Source organism: Cervus canadensis, chromosome 21 (assembly GCF_019320065.1).
Source record: "Cervus canadensis isolate Bull #8, Minnesota chromosome 21, ASM1932006v1, whole genome shotgun sequence".
In the NCBI taxonomy this organism is placed as follows: domain Eukaryota; kingdom Metazoa; phylum Chordata; class Mammalia; order Artiodactyla; family Cervidae; genus Cervus; species Cervus canadensis.
Window position 1 is genome coordinate 27,371,582 of NC_057406.1, and position 20,773 is coordinate 27,392,354.

At 37.6% G+C, this 20,773-nt stretch overlaps 1 protein-coding gene across 1 annotated transcript in view; it reads left to right on the top strand.

Moving 5' to 3' along the window:
- PIK3C2G (phosphatidylinositol-4-phosphate 3-kinase catalytic subunit type 2 gamma) overlaps nt 1-20,773 on the top strand; it is a 409,785-nt gene that overhangs the window by 150,189 nt on the left and 238,823 nt on the right. The window contains exon 17 of the mRNA XM_043441512.1: nt 17,683-17,776. Coding sequence (XP_043297447.1) covers nt 17,683-17,776 — 94 coding nt within the window. The remainder of the gene's footprint in view (nt 1-17,682; nt 17,777-20,773) is intronic.

Here is a 20,773-nt window from a genome sequence, read left to right on the forward strand (position 1 = left end):
AATCCTGTTTGAAGATTCACCACCTCCTGCTGGCTTCTTTTTAGCAAGAGACATGTTGAGATTTGATTTCGCTGTTGTGGGCCATAGGGTGTTAATATTTCCACAGCTGAGTGTTAACAGTGTGTTCACTGGGTACTGATATTTCCATTAGAGAAGGCAGTACTGTCAGAATACCAGAGACCAAGGGCTAAGGTCTGTAGCTCTTGGCAGATGGTTGCTATTTTCTTGAACCCTGGTGCACAGACACAACTATTCAACTACTAATAATAAGCTGAAATTACCCAAGGAATTAGAAGGCAGTTCAAGGAAAGCATTCATTTAAAAATAGCAACTCTGAATTAGCATCAGAGGATTACATCAGAAGCTTAAATAAAAATTTGACAAGGTACTAGAACTTCCCATCCTACATGAAGTGAAATTATTGTTTTGCAGAAACAAGAGCAATACTTAATAGGCAGTGCCTTAGCTTTCAAAATCAGTTTCCCTGGAAAAATGTCCCATGAAAATGTTTGCATCAGACCACTGTATTCTTTATTGTAGAGATTAATGTACTAAAGTCATTCTTAACTAACATTGCAAGCAGGCCAAAGAGAATATGGAAAAGTTAGACAGCTATAACTTCCACATTTGACTAAACAATCAACTGATAGGTGACGATGTATCCTTTCCATTTATTTTTTGAGCAAAAATATGTGTACATGGAAACTGGCACACAGTGAATCAAAGAAGCAGAATAAGACATAGCAACTGTGTTTAAAGAACATAGAATTCAGAGGGAAAGACTCAAACTGAAGATCACCACACAATGTTCTCTAGACTATAATCAAAGTGTTGAGTGCTGTATGCCCCCAAGGAAGAGAGAGACAGATTCTCTCAGAAAACGTAAGAAAAGCTTTGGAAAGGAATTTAATTCTGACTTGAAACATTCATAGGCATTTCCTGAGTGGAGAAGAGAGGAAATGGAATTCCAGAAAGAAAGACTAGATGGTCAAAGTTATGGAAGTTCGGAGAATATGAGAGATTTACTATAATATTAGAAGGGAATGGTACTGGGAGACAAGGTTGAAAAGACTGGTTCAGTTTAAATCATTTGGGGCTCTATAAGTCAGGCAGTTACTCATAACTAACTTTATTGCACCCCATGGAATCTTAAAAATGGGACTCACACAGTCCGATTTATTTTGTACAAGGATAATTCTGCACATTAATGTAAAGTGTGAACTGTAAAAAAGAGTAACAGCAAGGATATTAGATGCAGGTATAGAAATAGTCTACTTGAAAAGTGGTCTGGGCCTGCTCTAGGCATCAGTCAAGATTTACAGAGCAGACTGGAGAAATATTTCAGAGGAAAGTGAACAAGAGAGGAAATAAGGAAGATTTTGAACTTTTTGATTTAGGTACATGATAGATAATTACATCATTAACCAAGACAAGAGTTGTGGATGAAAGAGCAAATTTGGGTATTGAAGTTGGATGCCATCTTCAAGGCATCAAAGAGGAAACCGAGAAAAATAATTTGTGCCTCTTGGAATAAGATTGATCGTAAAGGTGAGAAGATCACTAAAGTTGAAGGAGGTAAGAGAACGATTTTTATGTTTGGGCTTCATATGTTTGTTTAAATAAAAGAGCTCCAAGCATGTTTACAAACTGAGATGAAAGATGCATGAGGAGAAGCTCAGAAAACAGGGATGAGTGAAGTGACAAAATGAGATGACACCAACACCCAACAGACTGGACCAAAAATGAAAATAGAGCTGTTCTCAAGGAAAGAGAGTACCTTGTTCCTCTCAGTTGGGAGGGAAGGAAATATATGAATAGAATTATAGGTAACTATGGATATGGAGAAAGGAGTACAACAAGACTGTATATTGCTACCCTGTTTATTTAACTTATATGCAGAGCACATCATGCGAAATGCTGGCTAGATGAGTTACAAGCAGGAATCAATTGCAGGGAGAAATATCAACAATGATATGCAGATGATACCACTCATATGGCTGAAAGCAAAGACAAACTAAAAAGATTCTTGATGAAGGTAAAAGAAGAGAGTGAAAAGGCCAGCTTAAAATTCAGTATTAAAAAAATTATGATCATGGCATCCAATATCATCACTTCATGGCAAATAGAAGGGGAAAAGGTGGACGCAGTGACAGATTTTCTCTTCTTGGGCTCTAAAATCACTGCAGATGGTGACTGTAACCATAAAATCAGAAGACGATTGTTTCTTGAAAGGAAAACTATGACAAACCTAGACAGTGTATTGAAAAGCAAAGACATCATTTTGCTGACAAAGTTCCATATAGTCAAAGCTTCGGTCTTTCCAGTAATCATGTGTGGATGCGAGAGTTGGACCATAAAGAAGGCAGAACAGTGAAAAATTAATGCTTTCAAACTGTGGTGCTGGAGAAGACTCTTGAGAGTACCTTGGACAGTAAAGAAATAAAACCAGTCAATCCTAAAGGAAATAAACCATGAATACTCATTGGAAGGGCTGATGCTGAAGCTGAAGTGCCAATGCTTTGGCCACACAATGCAAAGAGCCAACTCATTGGAAAAGACCCTAATGCTGGGAAAGATTGAAGGCAGAAGGAGAAGAGGGCAACGGAGGATGAGACCATTGGATGGCATCACTGATTCAGTGGACATGAACTTGGGCAAACTCCAGGAAATGGTGAAGGACAGGGAGGCCTGGCGTGCTGCAGTCCATGGTGTCTCAAAGGATCGGACATGATTTAGTGACTGAACAACAGCAACAAATGGATATGGAAGAGAAAAATGTGAAGGTTTCAGTATTCCACATGAAGAGAGAGTCAAAGTGATATACTGAGAATGAAGAACTTAGAATTGCATAAACCAAAGATATGAATCTTACTTTTGTGTATTTTTGAAGAGTTTATGGAGTTGCTTCCAACTTTCACAGTTGACAATATAAGCTTTGAAATCAGACATATCTGTCTCTGTCACTTACTACCTCAATCACCTCAGTCAAGTTTTCTTACCTGTCAGTGGGAGTAATAAGTATCATGTGTTGTCCCTTACAGGATAAAGGACTTATGAGAACTTTCAATAAATGTTACCAGTCAAGCTTGTCAACATCATCCTCTTCCTGGTATCTGTATTTTTAAAAGGGTTTAAAGTTTTCAGATTTTTTTCAATGCTAAATTGTAAATATCATAAATTCATGGGAACAATTTCTTTTCTAGTAAGCTTCACTAAACTTAAAATCACTTGTCAAAATGTATATGGTAAAAGAGCAAATTTATATTTGAAAATTGAATAGTGACTTATAGCTTACTTATTAAGCACTTTCAAAATATTATGTGATTGACCTACAAAACAGTCTCTTTAATATCATTACCATCATGTACAATTCCCTCCCCCTTTACTGATTTCTACTTTATAGACACAGAAATTTATATCCAGTTTGTTTATCCATTCACTCAGTAGATACTTATTGATGGCCTGTTCATGTTAGACACTTCTTCAGGCCCTAAAGCTAGCATATTAAGCAAAAACAAACATAATCCTGCCTTTATGGAGTTGTAGTCCACTGGAGGTGGGGAGAAATAGGCCCTTACCAAATTATAAATGTAAAATAACAGGTGTCATAACAGCTCTGAAAGAAAAGTGCATGGTTCCATGATAACATAAAATGAAGGATCCAAATCTTTCTCCAGAGTGGGAAAAGTCTTCCCTGAGGAAGTTATATGTTTGATTTCATATCTAAGATGAGTGAAAATGAACTGGTGAAAGGGGAGATAAGAGAAGAGCTCCATGGGAAGACGAGAGCTAGGAAATGAAGAAACTGCATTTAGGAAGTGAGAAGAGAGCCTACTGTGGGCAAGAATTCCTTAGAAAAAATGGCATAGCCATCATAATCAACAAAAGAGTCCGAAATGCAGTACCTAGATGCAATCTCAAAAACAACAGAATGACCTGTGTTGTTTCCAGTGTAAACCATTCAATATCACAGTAATCCAAATCTATGCCCGGACCAAAAATGCTAAAGAAGCTGAAGTTGAATGGTTCTATGAAGACCTTCAAGACCTTCTAGAACTAACACCCAAAAAAGTTGTCCTTTTCATTATAGGGGACTGGAATGCAAAAGTAGGAAGTCAAGAAACACCTGGAGTAACAGGCAAATTTGGCTTTGGAGTACAGAATGAAGCAAGGCAAAGGCTAATAGAGTTTTGCCAAAAGAACGCAAACCCCCAAAAACTGGTCATAGCAAACATCCTCTTCCAACAACATAAGAGAAGACTCTACACATGGACATCACCAAATGGTCAATACTGAAATCAAATCAATTATATTCTTTTCAACCAAAGATGGAGAAGCTCTATACAGTCAGCAAAAGCAAGACTGGGATCTGACTGTGGCTCAGATCATGAACTCCTTATTGCCAAATTCAGACTTAAATTGAAGAAAGTAGGAAAAACCACTAGACCATTCGGGTATGACCTAAATCAAATCCCTTACATTATACAGTGGAAGTGACAAATAGATTCAAGGGATTAAATCTGATTGACAGAGTGCCTGAAGAACTATGGATGGAGGTTCATGAAATTGTACAGGAGGCAGGGATCAAGACCATCCCCCCAAAAAAGAAATGCAAAAACACAAATGGTTGTCTGATGAGGCCTTACAAATAGCTGTGAAAAGAAGAGAAGTGAAAGGCAAAGGAGAAAATGAAAGATATACCCATTTGAATGCGGAGTTCCAAAGAATAGCAAGGAGAGATAGGAAAGCCTTCCTCAGTGATCAATGCAAAGAAATAGAGGAAAACAATAGAATGGGAAAGACTAGAGATCTCTTCAAGATAATTAGAGATACCAAGGGAACATTTCATGCAAAGATGGACTCAATGAAGGACAGAAATGGTATGGACCTAACAGAAGCAGAAGATATTAAGAAGAGTTGGCAAGAATACACAGAGGAACTATGCAAAAAAGATCTTCATGACCCAGATAATCATGATGGCATGATCACTCACCTAGAGCCAGACATCCTGGAATGTGAAGTCAAATGAGCCTTAGGAAGCATCACTACAAACAAAGCTAATGGAGGTGGTAGAATCCCAGTTGAGCTATTTCAAATCCTAAAAGATGATGCTGTGAAAGTGCTGCACTCAATATGCCAGCAAATCTGGAAAACTCAGCAATGGCCAAAGGACTGGAAAAAGTCAGTTTTCATTCCAATCCCAAAGAAAGGCAATGCCAAAGAATGCCCAAACTACCGCCCAATTGCACTCATCTCACACGCAACCCAGTCCAGTATTCTTGCCTAGAGAATCCCGTGGACAGAGGAGCCTGGTGGGCTGCTGTCCATAGCGTCACAAAGTCGGGCACAACTGAAGTGATTGAGCATACATGCATTGGAGAAGGAAATGGCAACCCACTCCAGTATTCTTGCCTGGAGAAGCCCAGGGACAGAGGATCCTGGTGGGCTGCCATCTATGGGGTCGCACAGAGTCAGACATGACTGAAGCGACTTAGCAGCAGCAGCAGCACATGCTAGTAAAGTAATGCTCAAAATTCTCCAAGCCAGACTTCCACAGTACGTGAACCATGAACTCCCAGATGTTCAAGTTGGAGTTAGAAAAGGCAGAGGAACCAGAGATCAAATTGCCAACATCCATTGAATCATCGAAAAAGCAAGAGAGTTCCAGAAAAACATCTATTTCTGCTTTACTGACTATGCCAAAGCCTTTGACTATGTGGATCACAATAAACTATGGAAAATTCTTCAAAAGATGGGAATTCCAGGCCACCTTATCTGCCTCTTGAGAAATCTCTATGCAGGTCAGAAAGCAATTGTAAGACCTGGACAGGGAACAACAGACTGGTTCCAAATAGGGAAAAGAGTACATCAAGGCTGTATATTGTCATCCTGCTTATTTAACTTATTTGCAGAGTACATCATGGGAAATGCTGGGCTGGATGAAGCACAAGCTAGAATCAAGATTGCTGGGAGAAATATCAATAACCTCAGATGTGCAGATGACACCACCCTTATGTCAGAAAATGAAGCAGAACTAAAGAGCTTCTTGATGAAATGCAAGAGGAGAGTGAAAAAGTTGGCTTAAAACTCAACATTCAGAAAACTAAGATCATGGCATCCAGTCCCATCACTTCATGGCAAATAGTTGGGGAAACTGAAAACAGTGGCAGACTTTATTTTGGGGGGTTCCAAAATCACTGCAGATGGTGACTTCAGCCATGAAATTAAGAGACACTTGCTCTTTGGAAGAAAAGTTATGACCAACCTAAACAGCATATTAAAAAGCAGACATTACTTTGCCAACAAAGATCCAAAGAGTGAAAGGTATGGTTTTTCTAGTTGTCGTGTGTGGATGTGAGAGTTGGACTATAAAGAAAGCTGACTGCAGAACAATTGATGCTTTTGAACTGTGGTGTTGGAGAAGACTCTTGAGAGTCCCTTGAACAGCAGGGAGATCCAACCAGTCTGCCCTAAAGGAAATCAGTCCTGGATATTCATTGGAAGGACTGATGTTTAAGCTGAAACTCCAATACTTTGGCCACCTGATGTGAAGAACTGCCTTGTTTGAAAAGACCCCAATGCTGGGAAAGACTGAATTTGGGAGGAGAAGGGGACAACAGAGGATGAGATGGTTGGATGGAATCACCGACTCAATGAACATGAGTTTGAGTAAACCTCAGGAGTTGGTAATGGTCAGGGAAGCCTGGCATCCTGCAGTCTATGGGGTCACAAAGAGTTGGACAGGACTGAGCGACTGAACTATACTGAAGAGAGCCAGTATGCCTGGAGTACAAGGGAGGAGTGTGTGATGAACAGGTACCTTCAGATGGAACTAGATCACGTTAGGGTCTTCTAAACAGGGCCATGTTAAGCAACTTCATCTTTATTCTGAAAGCAACATAAAGGCATAAATAATTCTCAGTGAGAGAATATTTTGAATTGATTTTCATCTTTCTGAGATTACTCTGGTTTCTAAGTGAAGCATGGATTTGTTAAAGGAAGCAAAAGTAGATAAGAGAAGATGCGATAAGTTATGGAAGTAGTCCAAGGATCAGAGAATGGCAAGTCAGCCTTAGAAGGTGGTGGTGGTGGTGGTTGTTTCGTTGCTCAGTCCTGTCTGACTCTTTCTGAAACTGTAGATTGTAGCCTGCCACTATCCTCTGTCCATGGGGTTCTCCAGGCAAGAATACTGAAGTGGGTTACCATTCTGTTATCCAGGGGATCTTCCCCACCCAGCAATCAAAGCCATGTTGCAGGCAGATTCTTTACTGCTGAGCCACCAGGGAAGCCCTAGAAGGTGAGTGGTAAGGTAATGAAATGAAGAGAATCAGAATATTTAGACATAAAAATGACAGGACTGAATGGGAAGGCGTAGTGAAAGAGAAGAGTGTCAAGGATTACTCCTAAGTCTCTGTCTTTGGTAAGTAAGGGGATAAAAGTAACATTCCCTAAGATGGGGCACACTGGGTGACACATAAACAATAGAAGAACAAGAACTCTGCAGTTCAGACTTTGTATGTTGGCTTTGAGGAGTGCTTGAGATGACCAAAAGTGTTCAAGAAAGGTATCTAAGCTGGAGACCCCAACATGGAAATCATCCAGTGAAGGATGGGAATTAAGTCAAGGGTGCAAATAAATTTGTTTAGGGAGAGGTCTTAAGATAAGAAAAGATCCCTTCATATTTATTTATTTATTTGTTTGTTTGTTTGTTTTTAGAACCCTTCATATTTAGACTCAAAATCCCTTATTCTTTTTTTTTCCCCACAAGATAATGAATAACTTTATTCTCAATGAGTATTTTTTGGTTATACTTTGGAATTTAAGTACACATTATTATTTTTTTCAGTCAGATGCCTATTGGCTAGAATTATAAAACTCTAAAAATTTTAAAATACTTTTTATTGGAGTATAGTTGCTTTATGATATTGTGTTAGTTTCTGCTCTACAGCAAAATGAATCAACTATATGTATACATATGTCCTCTCTTTTTTGGATTTCCCTCTCATTTAGATGGTGACAGAGCACTTGTTAGAATTCCCTGTGCTATACAGGAGGTTCTCATTAGTTATTTACTTTATACATGTTAGTGTATATATATGTCAGTCTCCCAATTCATCCCACCCCCTTCCCTCCATGGTGTCTATATGTCCATTCTCAGAAAGAGAAACATATCATAGATATCACTTATATGTGGAATCTAAAAAAAATGATACAGATGAACTTATTTACAAAGCAGAAATAGAGACACAAACATCAAAACCCCTTATTCTTTTTCTTAATGTCATACTGCTTTTGCTTGTAATGTTCAATGTGTCCAAACACAAACTCTCTCTATTATGCTTTCAATTATACCATTTGCTTTAGGTAGTGCCTTTCTAACCTCGTCTAAGTAAAAATCAAAATGCAATCATAAAAAGGAACAAGACCAATAACTACACTTTAATTATAAATGATAATTTTAATTAGGTAATTAGTTAATACCATGACTAGATGGCTTACCCAATGGCTCGGTGGGTGAAGAATCCGCCTGCAGTGCAGGAGACACAGGAGATGTGGATTTGATCCCTGGGTCGGGAATATCCCTTGAGAAAATGGCAACCCACTCCAGTATTCTTGCCTGAAAACTGCCACTAACAGAAGAGCCTGGCAGGCTACGGTCCAAAGGGTCGCAGAGAGTCAGACACAACTAAGCGACTACATACACGTGCACACATGACTATATAGTCATTTCCTGGTATCGTTGTGCAAGTCCATAACTATCCATCAGAAAATATCTGAACAGTTCCTTTGTTTGTTTGGGCCTAGGACTCATTCTTATTCCTTTTGGCTCATGGCTGAACCAGTGCCCCAATCCAGATACATAAATTACACTACTCACTATTATATGTCTCTATTGACCCATTTAGAATAAAATAAAATTTAAAAATACACCCAAATAAGTCTTGTGCCTATTATATAAGCATAGATGATAATAGCTAGTCAAAAGATTAGAAGGCCTTGATGGAAGTATTGGCCTAGTATTCTGGATATTTAGAATCTAGTTTCAGTATCAACCAGTGAATGACCTCAGGAAAATAGCCCAAACTCTCTGAGTTTCAGTTTCTTCATGTATACAGTCAGGAGGTTGAACCAGATCTCCAGGTTTCCTTGAATTCTAATATTCTATAATCATGTGAACAATTTTGAAAGAACATGAATTATTCAGTAGATAGAGGTTGACAATCATCTTAAAGAAGCCTTATTCACCTCTTTTCCTAGAAAAAAATTTCTTCTGTCATATCTGATTGTTTTTAGTGTTAGAAAAATAGCAAGGATGTTCATATTGACATTTTCTTTCCAAGCTGATGCTGAGTGTGTCATCAGACTCAATACCTGTTGGAAAAACAGTTCTGTACTTCTGATGGTTTTCTAATTCCAACCTGACATTGGTGCTTTTAGGCTGAATAGCCTCATGGCATTCTGCATGAATTCTTACTGTGTTTTCTGAAGTCTGACATTTCTGTTACACTTAAATTTGATCTCAGATTTCTTTGCTTTTCAGTTTACTCCAAGTTGCTTTTTTTTAAAGGTCAACATTTGTTACATTGCATTTGGCTTTCACCCATCTTCAGAAGTTTTTGAAGTAAGCTATTGACCCTATATCATTGTTCAAACTAGAAAAAGAAGAGAAAAAGAAAGTAAGAAATAAGTAGAAATGGCAAAGTAACAAGCCAAATGGGAAGAAGTTGAAAGATGTATTTTTCTGTTGAAATTTCACTTCATAATTCCAGTGGTCCTATTGAAGCTTGTCTGAATCCGTTGTGATATTCCTATAGCCCTCTGAGATGAGAGGAATTATACGTTTGAGGAAGAATGACAAGTCCCAAGTCTGATGTTGGTCAGATGACTTTGAAGCCAATTTTTCATTCATGGGAGACATAGGTTGATGTGCTGTTGTCTTAGAAACAGGGCACGGGTGCTGATCCTTTGACCAAAACTACGTTGTACATCCAAAGTTTTCAAAGTCTACGGTCTACAGTCCTAGAGGTCTACAGTCCTCAAGATGTTTACAGTGATGTCACAAGGTCGAAATTGTTTCCAAAGTAGTTCCAGACATCATTTCTTTTTGTCATACTCATTTACTCATGAGTGTAGAGTGGGGTTTTCCAGAGATTGCATGATATGCAGTATTACAACAGAGTTAATGCCGAAGCAGATAGGAGAATTCAGCTGTTTTCTGTTAAGCCAGACATTAGAGACAAAAATGGTATAGTTCTTCTCACTATTTTCTTTCAGAAAATACAGCTATATTTTTTAGAAACATATTGTTTATGTTAACATACAATGAATTTATTAATGTCACTTAAAATGAATTGATAAATATTTCTTAAATGTCTTGGTTTTATTTTTAATTGATAATTTATTTATAGATAGAGGCTTTCCAGGTGACTCCCCGGTAAAGAATCTTCCTGCCAAAACCCAGGAGATGCAGGTTCAATCCCTGAGTGGGGACAATCCCCTGGAGAAGGAAATGGCAACTCATTCCAGTATTTTTGCCTGGGACATCCAAGGGACAGAAGAACCTGGTGGGCTACAGTCCACGTAGTCGCAAAAAGTCAGACATGACTGAGCATGAACACCTGCCTGCATAACCCACATAAAAAAAACTGGAATTGTCAGGCGAGTGTATGCTTCTCGGTTCTTTGTCTCATCACAACAATGATTTGGAGCGACGGACATTAAAGCCCTCGGCGCATCACAGCTCTCAGGTCTTGGACAAACCGTGTCATAGCTCTTAGACAAATCAGTGTTACAGCTCTATTTTATTTAGAAGATAGCAGAAAAATAGCAGAAAAATCCATCCTTGAAGAAGAGAAGAGAGTGGAGGAGCGCGCCAGCATGTGGGGGGGGTGGGGGGTAGAGAGGGAGAAAGAGGATATCCACGCAGCGGGGAGAGAGAGAGAGAGAGAAAGAACACGCTTGGCTCTTCAGAGAGAGAGAGAGAGAGAAAGAACACGCTTGGCTCTTCCTTTTATATGTTTTCTTCCCCCTGGGCCTGCCCTATGCAAATTGGGCTCAGCCAGGAGTGCTGTTCTACCTGAAATCCTCACTCCAGTCCTCAGACCTTCCTTTCACCTTCCTTTGTTCTATTTTCGCGGGCTTTTCCCTTCCTTGTCCTTTAGACACCGCCATTTTGGACTCTTTTTCCCTATTCTAACTACCTAACAGAATCGTCTATAATTTTTAAGGATCTCAAAGGGTCCAAAAGAAATTGAAGAACTTCTACTGAACAGCAGATTCTAACCACTGGTCAGTTTCTGCTTCTCCCTTGAGTCAAAGAATTACATGAATATTTGATATGCTTCCTTTCCTGCCCATGTAAAGATTGCAATTCCAGGTTAATTTTCTGCTTGACTTTCAACTTTGTGTTTACCCTACAGTATTAGCAAAATAGAAAATTGATATCTCACTGAAGTTTCTTTGAAAAATGTTTGTCTTGAATTTGCTTTCATTTCACTTAATGTTTTCACATTTTGAGGTTTTTAGCCATATTTCTTAGATTCCTTTATTCAACTCTTACAGCCAGTCTGCAAAGAGTATTTTTTTCTTTGTGTCCAAATGTCCTCATTGGACAACAAGCTATTTTTAGGTAAAATCCCTTAACAATTACTGTAGCGAGTTTTATATTTTTCTGAGGTATGGTATCTTGCCCTTTTAGAAATCCTTAAGATGCAATTATTAGCTCAGTTCAAAAGCAACTAAACCCTGAATATATAGAATCACTGTTCAGGAAGCTCATATAAAACTGAATAGTAAGCCAGTCTTAATGTTTTTGCTTTTGACCATAATTGTTGAGGTTTATTTTGGGGTTTTTTTTTTGGTGTTTTTTTTTTTGTTTTTTTTTTTTTTGCTCCTCTCTTCAGACATACTTTGGAAGTTAAATTAGATAGCATAAAGTTAATTAAATGGACATTTAAAAATTATGAATAACCTTAAATAAGTGATTATTTCACATGGACTCTTTTTATTTCTAATTTTTTTAAATTTCATAGTAAATGAAAATTTGTTTCACTTACCTGGTCTCCTCCCTAACAAGTAGTGAATTTTATTGATCTTATATCTTTTTAATACCTTAAAACGGATAGATCTCCATTTATTACATTTTAAATTATCTATATTCTGATTGATTATGAGGAAAGGAAAGTGAAGTCACTCAATCATGTCTAACTCTTTGCAACCCCATAGCCTGTAGCCTACCAGGCTTCTCCATCCATGGGATCTTTCAAGCAAGGGCACTGGAATGGGTTGCCATTTCCTTCTCCAGGGGATCTTCCCAACCCAGGGATCAAACCCAGGTCTCCCACATTGCAAGCAGATGCTTTACCCTCTGAGCCACCAGATTATAAGGAAGTTTCTGATAAATGTAAATGAATGAGGACCTAATTGACATCAGCCTGATGAATCCTTCTACTGAGACTTTTCTTTATTCCCCAGACTCAAGGTGTTATGTCCATGACTACAGAAATTAGTAATCCCAAGGTTAGCAGGATCACTAGAAAGTGGCTCTAGTTTGTTATCAGCAAAAATTATACTTATTTCTCAAGCACACCAGGTCATTGGAAATTACAATAACCTGGCTTGTGGAAAATTCAAAATAGATTGAAGTTCTTCTGATACATATGACATTTCAGTGTGTAAATATCACACCACAGTCAGAGAACTAATATGAGTAGCCCTCACCTCATTGAGGAGCGAGTTACTGAGCATGAAATGCCAATAGCTATATCCCCAAAGAATGTTTAAATAGTTGCAGACAACATCACAGGGAAGAAAGGCCAGGATTTGTGGAACATATTTGTCCATTGATCTGTGGCTGAGTTCATGGCCCTGAAAAGATATTAAGCACAAATTCTCCAAGGGTAGAGATCCCTATTTGGGCCTGTTAGTTAAAAGAATATTCTAAATCAAGTACAAAATATGAGGCTTGTTCTTTCACTCTACAATGTGTATTCTTAAAAGAATACATGATTTGGATCTTTGTTCTAGTGGTAATAAATTTGCAATTATTTATTTTCACTTTATTTTATTTTAAAATGTGCAATTATTTGCAATTATTAATGTATTTTCATAATTAATTAAATGAGACTTACTTTTAAAATTACTGTTTTTTAGTAACCAATAAAACAGTCATATAGAAAGTTTAAAAATCTTTAAAAACTAAGCTTTAAAGAAGAAATCTAAAGTCATCCATGACATTTCCATCTAGAAATTTGGTATTCATATTTTGATCCTTCCTTTCTATCTTTTTTGTTAAGCACACATGTTTCATTATACTCTCATATTATTAAATATTATTTTAATATTTTAATGACAGCATGTATTTTATCATAGAGTCATAGAACATTTAACTTAAGTGCTTATTTTTAGATATTTACATTATTTCCAGTTTTGTTTGCATACATATATCCTCACACACATTTTTTATTATTTCTGTAGGATAAATTCCCAAAGTAGAATTGCTTGATCAAAGAATAAGCACATTTTAAAGATTCTTTTTATACATGTTGCTATATATTGCCAGCAATGTATAAAAGAGCCCCATTTTCCAGGAACTTCACCAACACTGCCAGCATCTCTTTTAATGTAGCCAACTCTTCCTAAAATAGTCAGATTCAGGTTATATTTGGATATGCTTTAATGTCGTTAGGCCTTAGTCACGTCTCAGGATGTCATGTGGTTCATTTCTTGCCAGTTTCTCTTCCAATTTCTTCCTCAACTTCAAGCACCAGTAATGAATAAAAAGAGACATCCCTTTCTATGAAAATGCAAAAACATTCTTCCCAACATTTGTGTGTATTAATACAAATACATAATATTCCTTTTGGACTGTTCTATAAAGATATCATGAGTTTTTTGTTCTCCTATTCCTAAAGAGCCTGAAAAAAAAAAAATTCTCTTCCATCACCATTGGATTTGTTTTTGTCTTACTGTTTCGACTGTGAGGGGAAAAAAATCTGGGATTTGTATGAGTGCTGTTTGTGGAATTGAACCTCCTGCTACCAATATATAATATATAAATTATCTCAGAGCACAAGAAGCATAGTATGATTTTCCTCATTATTATTATTGTGACCAATGCTTTTATTTTATTTTTTTGGCCGTGCCACATGGCACGTGGGATCTTAGCTCCCTGACTAGGGATTGAATCCATGCCCCGCCCCTGCCCTCCGCCCCAGCAGTGGAAGCATGGAGTCCTAACCACTGGACTGCCAGGGAATTCCTGTGATCAATGTGTTTGTATTAATCACCCAACACATAAGGAAGGTGGTCCTGAATTCTGGAAATAAAAAAGAGGATAGACCAATCCTTAGCTACAGTATATTCACTAGTTGAGGAATGAGGATACATATTAATAAAATGATAAATTCTTTCACGCTCTGTCATACCCAGTTGCCCAATGGAGGAAACACTCAGTGCCCTGGGAGTTAAGAAAAGTGATTGCTAAAGACTGGTATAGTGGCCTTCAAGGGAATATGATCCACAGGTTGAAGGAGAACTAGAAGTTTAAGAAGAGAAGGGAGGGTGTTCCAAGCAGAAGTTACAGTACTTACAAAGGTGGCGATGAACGTAGCATATTCAAAGTAAAAACAGCATACAATGAGCCAGGGCAGTTTATTCAGTATCGCAGTAGTACAAAAATCTGGAGTGTTTGGCTAGCTTTTAGTATGTAAATAAGTAGTATGGGCCTGAAAGTTTCTTTGAAAATAGAAAACCATTTACTGTTTTATAGGAAATGAATTTACAAAACAATTCAGGAAATTTTATAAGGTATTACTATTAAAAATGCTAATACCAGTGTGAGCCAAGTATAGCCTAGCATAGATAATTGCAGAAGAAACTGAAAACAAGCATAGAGTACTTCCCTGGTGGCCTGGGGTAAAGGAATCCGCCTGCCAATGCAGAGATGCAGAAGACTTGTGTTCCATCCCTGGGTAGGGAATATGCCCTGAAGGAGGAAATGGCAACCCACTCCAGGATTCTTGCCTGGGAAATCCCATAAACAGAAGAACTTGGCAGGCTACAGTCCATGATGTCGCAAAAGTATCGTACACAACTTGGTGACTAAATAACAACATTGATGCAAGGGCCATTGGGATAGAAAAATTAACAGAACTTGGCAACGGATCAGATGCAAAGATAAGAGACTGCTAGAAATTCCACAAACTTTTATTCAATTACACTTGGACTAGGGATGTAAATGAATGAGCCTACCCTCAACCTTGTGTTTAGAATCCCATAGAAAAGGGGGTGATTCTAGAAAGTGGCTGAAACAGCTTCACCAGTAAACTGATGCTTGAACTTTGTCTTCAAGGATGAATTTAATTTCACCAGATAGAAAGGAGGGGGGTGGGAATTAAATGACGAGTCTTTAGCAAAGAGGGAGAAAACAATTATTAAAATTTCAGACCTACATGACTGGAGAAAGATGATAACACAGACTGTGAGACAGAAGTCTGGCAGTAGTGATGCTTCAGATAGAAAGATAACTAATTCAATTTAGACATTTCTGAAATATGTAGAGTGTCCACCAATCTAGAGATAATGGGGACAGTAAGTGAACAAAGCAGGTAAAATTTTTCTGCTTTCAAGGACTTTACATTCTAGTGTTTGGAAATAAGCACATGATTAGAGATACAGTGTTTAGCAAAAAGTTTTATTTTGTTGTGATGTTTGTTTTCTGTTTTTCCTCCTTTGCTGTCATTCACATCAGTAAGATGAAATAGGCACATAGGAAAGCAAGGATGACTAGTATCTGACCTAAGTCATCACTTAGGCAACAAAATGTACCAAGTAACTATTCCCCCAAGACTTCAAAGTGTCCTCAAACTGACCTTGATGTCTACAAGCCTCAGACAAATGGTTTCGTAATTGAGAGCAATAAATTAGAGTCAATCACATTTAGTTAGGAGAAAATAAAGTCTTCGTGTGCTAAAACAAGCTGACCTTCCTCCAGCTTTGCATTTTTATTACACCCTTTCTTCTTTCCATCTGTGCATGATGCTATGCTGAAATCTGACCTTAGTGGTACTTCATGAGATGTGCCTGGACTACAGTCTCAGTAGGTCTTATTGCTAGAATATCCATAGGGAAAATATTATTGGAAAAGTATATGTAGATCAGAAGTAAAGGTTTTGAATGACCAATCTTGGAAGTGAAATTCTTGTTGCAATTAAAATGCTCAGTTTCAATGAATGAAGAGAAAATATGTAACCTGTTTAAGCACCACATTTCAAACTGCTATCAAGGACAGTTGGGGAAATACTCAGTGGTGCTATTTTTGTCCTTCACACTATAGCTGCATGTATTCCTTTCACCCTTAAGTAACTGGACATGCTGAAAAGAGACTGGGCATTAGAGACTAAAATGTTCTGACCTCCACAGTCTTTAGAGCTCTCACCTGAAAGGCATTCATAGTTCCCATGCAAAGAGACTCGAGGGTCTTATTTATTCTTTTCTTTGTTTCTAAGTGAATTGCTCTAAACTGTTCCTTCGAATTTTAAATTGTGCATATTAATTTTTTAAGATTTGTTTATTTAAAATAATAAATAAGGGTGTTGCTCTCACCAAAACCCTTGTTATATTTATTTATCATGTCAAAGCAGCGTGGTGTCAAATTTATATCTAGGCACTTTCCGGGAGCTCTGGCAATGCAGGAGATGTAAGAAACTCGAGTTCGATTCCTGGATCAGGAAGATCCCCTGAAGAAGGGAATGGCAACCTGCTCCAGTATTCTTGCCTGGAGAATCCCATAGAGAGATAAGCCTGGCAGGTTAGAGTCCATGGGGTCACAAAAGAGTCAGACACGACTAAGCATGCATGTGCACACTCACACACACAGTTCTACTGATGGAGCAGTGTTAGTTGTTATGAGGAGCACAGTCATCCATCAGTATCATTAGTTCCAGCACCCCTGCAGAAACCAAAATCTAGAAGCTCAAGGCCCTTATATAAAAGGGCATAGTACAGCCCACCCTATGTACAGATGAGAACCCTCCAAACTGTAGGGTTTCAGATGTGAACTACCTTCATAAATTTAGTTTAGCAGCAAGCTTTTATTGTGTTTATGGTGCTAAATCTTACAACAGGCATATGCAGTTCAAAATGAGTAAGGCATAGTTACATTCAAGAACTTAACAGCCTAGTACGATTTAGCTGTATTAAATTATTTGTGTTTATTTATTGTAAGATACTTTAGTTTTCTTGTTTTTTATTATTCTCTGCCCAAAGACTCATTTAAATATGTTTTATCCCATTTTTAATCGTATAAGCCATCAGATCTCCAGCTAGTAATTATTTACTTAAATACACGGCTAAATAATAAGCAAAGATTTTCATATATTTTTTAAAAAATCTTAGATATCCTATAATCCACATTTTATAGGCAGAAAAGTTGGCAGGGATCTGACTTAAGCTCATGTTTCCAAAATCTAGTCAAGAGAACTTTCGACTACAGTTCACAGGAGAGCACGGAATATGAAGGAAAAAAAAAGTGATTATTTGATGATAATGATTATCTTAAATGATTTTGAGATTATTTTACCTAAGGCATTGGGGTTGGAATTAATTCTCTGTTTTCTTGATGTTTCTCATGCATTATTGTATGCTATTAACAGCATAGTAAGTATATTTACTTTGTTTTAGTTTTCCAGATCAAGAAATTCGTAATGTGGCAGTTCAGCAGTTAGACAACCTTTTGAATGATGAACTACTGGAATATCTCCCACAGCTAGTTCAGGTAAGGACAGCAAAGTTGCCAAGGGATTCCAGGATTTTAACCAATAATTCTCTAAAACAGGTCCCAGTGAATCAACAGTAGCCTACATAAAAAGTGATCATTTCAGTTTGGCTAGCCAAGGGGCTAAAAATATAGCTCATATGTCAACTTGGGTACTGCAGAAATTCTCTACCCAAAATTGATATGGTTACAAAAAAGGTATATAAACACCAAAAGGGAAATATTTTTTTAAAGAACACCTTCACTGATTAATTAGAACAGAAAAATAAATAATACTTGTGATGAAAAATTGCTATCCAGCTGTATATATAAAACTGTAAAAAAGTAACCAAATAAACATTATGTAGAAAATAGTCAGTTACTAGGCATCTGCTCATAATATTTTCTTGCTTTTCCCATATCCTAATATTAATTACAGATTTTAAAACAGTAGTTTCTAATAATCAAATTCTGCTGCCAGATAGTAGTTTTGTGACATCATATATCCTGATATTGGAGTAATTTTGGAAAATACTATAAACTTATCTAGAAATCTGATCATGGTCTGATTTAGTTTGAATATGTTACCATATAAGCAATTGCACAATCATGTATATGATTGAATATCCAAAATATAAACAATGATTTTTTTCTAAGTTAACTGGATACTGAATGCTGAATAGGTCTAAAATAGGGATCTGTATGTTTTTCTTTTGCTTTGCTTTTAACTCAGGTGTTTTCTTATCTGAAAGATCAGGTCATCGTTATAAGCTATTTTAAATGCCAGGTGCCTCAGGTTTTGAATTTAAGACAGGGACCCTGAGACTAAAGTGAGGAGTCTCTAATAATAGAATTGAATTCTATGTTACTTTACAAACAGAACATTCACTTCTCTGAAAGCCTTAAAGAGAGAACTGATCTAGAAGCATACGTACCAGAGAGTTACTACTACCACTCCTTACAGTTGTGGTTTTCCTAGCCTTGCAGGAGTGTGTAGTGAAAATAAAAATTAATTCAACTTGCAGAAACATTATTCATCTCATGCCTCTTGAGTATGGGAAACATGCTATATCTAACCCAACTCAAAAAAAGGAAATTTCTACAACAGTATATGTAAATTAAATCTATTTGAAGGCCAGAATCTGTCAATAACACTTGACACTAGGAATGTGGCTGAGAGACATACACCTGTAAATGCAAATTCATTTATAAGACAAGTTGCACCCAAGATCCAGCATTGCAAATACACAGAGGTAAAGATAGGTAAAGTTGCAAATATTCCCTAATTAAAAATGGTAATTATAAAATCATGTGAGATGGAAAGAAATATGTAATGTGACTGGAAAATAACAAATGGGAAGAATTTTCAAAACATTCATTGTGGGATTTGCCCTTAAAACTTTGATGCTGCACCCTGACTTTGCAAGACATAAAAAAAATTTCCTACCCTGCTGATTATTTTTTGGAATCATGTTATTTTTTTATGCATTATTTTATTAGAACTGTGCAGGCTATGTTAAAGAGCAATATGAAGGTACTTGAAGACCATGATGAAAACGGAAGGTATGGTTCTTAAAGTGTTAGTCGCTCAGTAGTGTCCAACTCTCTGTGACCATGTGGACTGTAACCTGCCAGGCTCCTCTATCCATGGAATTCTCCAGACAAGAATACTGGAGTAGATTGCCATTCGCTACTCCAGGAGATCTTTCTGACCAAAGGATCAAACCCTGGTCTCCTGCATTGCAGGCAGATTCTTTACTGTCTCAGCCACCAGGGAAGCTTATGGTTCATAGCTAATGCTCAAATAAGACACAGACCCAGAGGTTACTGCAAACCACAGGCTGTAACAATGCAGGTAGGTTTCAAGAAGAGAGTTCAAAATAATGCTGTTGTTGTTGTTCCGTTTCCTTAGTTGAATCCAACTCTGTTGCGACCTCATGGACTATATCCTGCCAGGCTCCTCTGTCTGTGAGATTTCCCAGGCAAGAATACTGAAGTGGGTTGCCATTTCCTTCTCTAGGGGATCTTCCCAACCCAGGGATTGAACCCCTCTCCTGCATTGGTACGCAGATTCTTAACCACTGAGACAACTAGGAAGTCAGCAAAGCATGCATCCAAAATATTGTCTCCTTCTTAGATGATGATGCAGGATGTAGGGAGAAATTGTAGCAGCAGACAGAGTGATGCAGTGAATTTGGAAGCAAGGGAGGCCATTCATGGTCAGTAAGTAGTTACGGGGTTCAGAAAGAAATCACAAGGAAATCTTGAAAGAAAGCTAAAAGACAAGCATGGAAGTAGACTCTGAGGCATCTCTCTCCTGCTAATGTACTCATAGGATATGTTCACAATAAGGGCATGAACATAGCCCATGGTCTAGTCAATCCAATATTAGCATGTTAGTTAAAGAAGGTCATAACTGCAGTCTAAGACAACACACATTATGATCTTTATATATTCAGACAGCGTCATGAGTTTATGCAAATTTGCTGAGATCATCTTTGACATTCTCACACTTCAAGAATTCATAAACATTCCCATCCTGAAGGATAATTAGTATACTGAGGTGTTTCTTTAGGTGTGTGTTGAATGAGCGTTGTACCCATTTTTTCTGCTCTCTGGACTGTGGTATTAACTCTGTGTGTGTATGTGACTTAAATGGCTTATGGAGCAACAAGCCATAGAAGCTTTGTTTCTCAAGCAGGAATAAGTCCTTTTAGAAAGATAGGGAGAAAACCTGACATTCATTTTCACAGCTTATTGTGGTTCATGAGATGATGATGAGGGCCCAGATACCGAGTGCTGATGGTGAAGTGGGAGGTCTAAATTAGGTCTCAAAGGTTGCTGTTGCTATGTTTTTCCGTCAGGTTGAATATCCTAGAAAATGTTAGAAAGTTGTTCACAGTACAGATGAAGGAATGGGAGATTGGGGGATGGGTGGATTATGTGTCCACTGAAAGGTAGCTTTGACACTTAAAAGTAAAGCTTCAAAATCTGCAGGTTAATACTCAGTACATGATT